The sequence below is a fragment of the Plectropomus leopardus genome, unplaced genomic scaffold (genome assembly GCF_008729295.1).
Source record: "Plectropomus leopardus isolate mb unplaced genomic scaffold, YSFRI_Pleo_2.0 unplaced_scaffold256, whole genome shotgun sequence".
NCBI classification, from domain to species: Eukaryota; Metazoa; Chordata; class Actinopteri; order Perciformes; family Serranidae; genus Plectropomus; species Plectropomus leopardus.
In genome coordinates, this window is record NW_024627823.1 from 250 (window position 1) to 4,850 (window position 4,601).

At 40.4% G+C, this 4,601-nt stretch overlaps 1 protein-coding gene across 1 annotated transcript; it reads right to left on the bottom strand.

The window, feature by feature from the left end:
* Positions 1-434: 434 nt before the first annotated feature.
* LOC121966701 (vesicular integral-membrane protein VIP36-like) lies at positions 435-4,361 on the bottom strand (the record flags this gene model as incomplete). Its single annotated transcript, XM_042516766.1, has 4 exons — positions 4,213-4,361; positions 3,168-3,285; positions 1,444-1,526; positions 435-596 (listed from the first exon to the last, which is right to left on the bottom strand). Coding segments are annotated over exons 2-4 (339 nt in total), but the record flags the coding sequence as incomplete, so codon positions are not given.
* Between the last annotated feature and the right edge of the window lie 240 nt (positions 4,362-4,601).

A 4,601-nucleotide genomic window follows, 5' to 3' on the forward strand; every position in this document is an offset into this window, starting at 1 on the left:
CACTTGGGGCAGGATTTCGTCCCCGAGCCGAAGGGGGCACTCCACCCTTTTCCGAACCATGACCTCAGATTTGGAGGTGCTGATTCTCATCGCTGATTCACACTCGGCTGCGAACCGATCCAGTGAGAGCTGAAGGTCACGGCTTGATGAAGCCAACAGGACCACATCATCTGCAAAGAGCAGCGACCCAATCCAAAAAACGTATTTATTTATTTTTAGCTCTTTTTAGGTGCTGTTCTTTTTTTGTGTGTGTCCTTATTCTCAAGTAATATTCTTGCAACTTCTTCACTGATCTTTTGCACATGTTTGGGCCATGACTTGTTGAGATGCTCATGCATTCCCCCTTTTGTTTTTTAGAGAAGTCAAACCAGCTTGTTCATGTTTCAAAGACTTAAGAGAAGCTGCGAACATGATCTCATCGTGTCTCTACGTACGGTGAGTCTTCCTTTGGAGTAACGGATGGCGAGGTATGTGTCGTGCTCTCTGTTCCTGATCTCGGCCGAGCAGCCTCCCAGCTCCGACGAGCGGCCGTCTTTGCCGTGGTCGTAGTTCACTGAGCCGTTGTTCACCATGGCTGAAATGTACGGGAAGGAACGCTGGCGACGGAAAGGAAACAATCAGCACGTGAATCTTAACAACAAAAACAGGCATTTAAAACATGTTCTCAAATAAAGATGATGCACAAATGAGCATATAAAATAAAATATAAGAGTTTGAGAGTGTTTATATTTAAACACACAGGCTGCCTTCACACTGCAGTCGGCCAGATCCGAGGTTTTCGATGACGCACGAGATCACAATCTTTTCCTTCATGTTTCTGAGACTTTGGTCACAGTTTGTGTTCAAACTTAAGTTTAGTTTTGTCAGTATAAAGTCTGAATCTGGACACACTCTGTACCATTTGAACCAGTTTTAGATTAAATGTTTATTTTCAGCTCCTTCTGTACGAGGTAATTTACTGCATTTCAAACGTAGTGCATCAGGATCGGACAGATTTGGGACACTTTCCACTGCGATGTGAATGTAGCAGATTTCACAAGACAAGTTCTGCTGAACTAAAACAACTTCCTTTAAGACATTTAACAGCCGTGCTTCTGCCACAGAGCGGCCATGCTCAATAGTTACTCTGTTATTTCTCTGCTTTTTCTGCTGTGGAGATAAATATGTGAAAATATGGCAAAATGACCAAGTGTTAACATGCTTAAAACGTTCAGACAACATGCCCATTCATAAAGTGAGTTTAAAGAAAGAAAAAACATCATGCTGACGGGTAAAACCTGAGCCGCCACTCACATCGGTCGCATCATCGTTAGAGTAAGTATCTATAAACACGGCCAGCCCGTGGAAGAGAGCATTGTTGGAAAACACGGGCCCTGCGGAGAAACAAGCCGGTTATCGCCTTGAGCCGCGCACACACACACACACACACACACACACACTTACATCCATCCCATGGAGGTCATTGCGGAAGGTATCCACAAAAATAGCCAGGCCATGAAAGCGATCTTGGTTTCCAAACACGGGGCCTAGGATGGAGGCAGAGATGAGGCGACAAATGAGCTCACAGCTACAGACGCTGCTCTGAGGTCAGCGCTGAGACGGAGGACACAGACATCTGGACATGATGAGGACAGCTGGCTGATGGAGGGCGCGATGAGCAGTCAGCGACATCCACAGGCGAATTAATTAAGAATGATTGAGGCATCTGATGATTTAGGGGTGTAAATCACTGGTTTCATCACAATACGATATTATACTGATTCTTTGGACAATGAGACGATATTTGCCGATGTCACTGCCGTGAAACAGCAGCTAATGTTTCTGTTAGCAGTTAGCAGAGTGAGATACCCGGCAGGGACATGACGTCTCAGCTTTTGTTTGCACTGATGATTTATTCCAAAGTAAACGGCGTCCTCCTCCTCGTCTCTCTCGTCTGCTCGTCTCCATCTGCCTTGCGCTGTGTGACGGTGACACCGAATTTCAAAATAAAGGCACAGAGGATACTCATTGATGTTTACGCTTTGCATCCATGATAAGCGATCATTGCTCATTTGATCAAAATATTGATCCAGTTCAGTGGATCATTACACCCCTGCTGCGATTTGCACATAATTAGCAGCTTCTTTTTCTTTATTTTCCAGTTAAAAAAGGGAATTCTAATCAGTAAAAAAGGTGATAAATCACAACTGATTACAATTAATGTTCTAAAAATACTCAGCATATCATTAAACATTTTAAATTGTAAAAAATATTGTATTGGGACATAAGTATGGTGATAATATAGTATCGTGGGGCCTCAATTTGGGGGCGACAGATTACTGGCCTGGCTGATTATCGGGGTGATATTTGGTATTTTGCAGATTATCTGTATCAGCGTTTTATTTTAATGAGCGTTGATAAAATTAATTAATTTTAAAAAGTGTGCGTATGACATTAAACTAACAGCAGGAAAAGTAGTCTGCAAACCTCAGGCAGCTATTTTTTATTCTTTCTTGAAATTTTCACTGAACTTTATTTTAAAAAAAAAATGCTGGAGATTTGATTGTATATGATGTTTCAAGTTTCAGTTTTGATTAACCATTTTCTAAAAGCATTTGTTTGTTTGTTTTTTTATTTCGAATTCTACATTTTGACAGAAATCTTTTCATTTTTACTGTGATTTCATTGTTATCAGTCTCATTAAGCACTAATAAGCGCTATCGACCCTGAAAAAACAATATCGTCAACCCCTAACCTAAAAAGAATAGCTCTGCATATCGGTATGTGCAAAACTGTACTTTTTAGATAATGAGGCTTTTAGCTTTAAGTTTTTTAAAAGCTCTTAAAAGTAAAAAAGGGAGTAAAAATACAGCAAGCTGTACTGCATGGAGTTTTTGTTGCCGTTTTACAGACAGCAGCTTCAGTGCAGTCAATAATGTGGAGGATTTCAATATGTTGTTTGCAGGAAGTGTGGTCTTTGTTTGTTTTTTTATTTAAGTATTGTCGAGTAGTGGTAAAAACAGCAGCAGCCACAGCAGCTGGTTGGTCGAGGAGCTGCAGGTGCTAGTTAAGAGTCACATTTTGGGTAAATCCAAACCTTTATGTAAGAAAGATCGCTGTGGAATGAGTTGTGTTCCACCACAGCCCTGACTCAGCTGGATCCTCATCTCTGGAGAAGAAAACGTTACCTGGATGCAGGCGGTCCTTCGTGTACCACACCGCGATGCCGTCGCCGTGGAGATTCTTCTTTCCTGACCCGTGAACTTTAAACTGCACGTGCATCTCCCAGTCCTTCAGGTAACACGGCTGCACACCGAAAACAGAGAGCGCAGCGTTTACTTCACACAGCAGCATCGTGAATTAAAATTAACATCATCTGACTTCAACCCTTTGAAACCAGAGAACATTGGTGTGATTTCTTAAAAAAAAAAATGGGGAAAAGGGCAACGACCAACTTGGCAAGAAATGTACCACAAAATGCAAGACATTAGTAAAAGATGGCAAGAAAATTACTTCTATGTTTTTTTAACTATACTATGTATGTGAATGTTTTTGCTTATTTTCAGGTAGTTTTCTTGTAATTTTTTTCACACATTTTTTTACATACTTTTGAAAAACACGTTTTTAAGATGCTTGTGCATCTAACATAACTAAATAAGAAAACATGTCCATATTTATAATTATCATAACAATATATTTAAAATCATGTTACAGAACAAACAACATACACACATATATATATTTATTTTTATTTATCTTTTATCACTTTTTTGGGCCATTTTCCCATTTGTTTTTTGTTTTGATTTTTTTTTTATTTTCAGTTAATTTTCTTGTACCTTTTTACTAATTTCTTGATAATTCTGGAGCCATGTCTTTGTAATTTTCTTGTTGCCACCCCCCATGTTTTTGAAAGACATTTACTTAGACTTTAAAGGGTTAGAGAGGTTTACTTTCTGATCATTTCACACAACATACGTTTAATTCCGACAGTATCTAAAATATTTCCAACACAAGTCAAAGGACACTCCAGACTGAATATAATTAGCAAATTTCAGAAAGTTTATGAGTTATAAAAAGTCCATCTTTCATTACTGGTTTGCACACTAATATTTCACCTCCATTCTTCTAAATTTATACATTTCAGAAATAAATCCAAAGCTAAAACGGCAGTATGAGCAGAAATGCCGAGACATCAGAGTCGCATTAGCAGACACGTTTGCAGTGATTCCTCACCACGGTGTTCCAGATGGATCCCTGCTTGCTCCTCTCGTCTGGAGTGAGTCGCACGTACGAGCTTGTCACCAACGTGCTTCCCCAAAAATCCCACTGACTGCTGGGGCTGCTGCCGACACCTGCACCACCGACAGAGGACGCAGTCAGACACAATCAGACACAGTCAGACACAATCAGACACAGTCAGATAGTCAGACACAGTAAGACACAATCAGACACAGTCAGATACAGTCAGACACAGTCAGACACAATCAGACACAGTCAGATACAGTCAGATACAGTCAGATAGAGTCAGACACAGTCAGACACAGTCAGATACAGTCAGACACAGTCAGACACAATCAGACACAGTCAGATACAGTCAGACACAGTCAGACACAATCAGATAC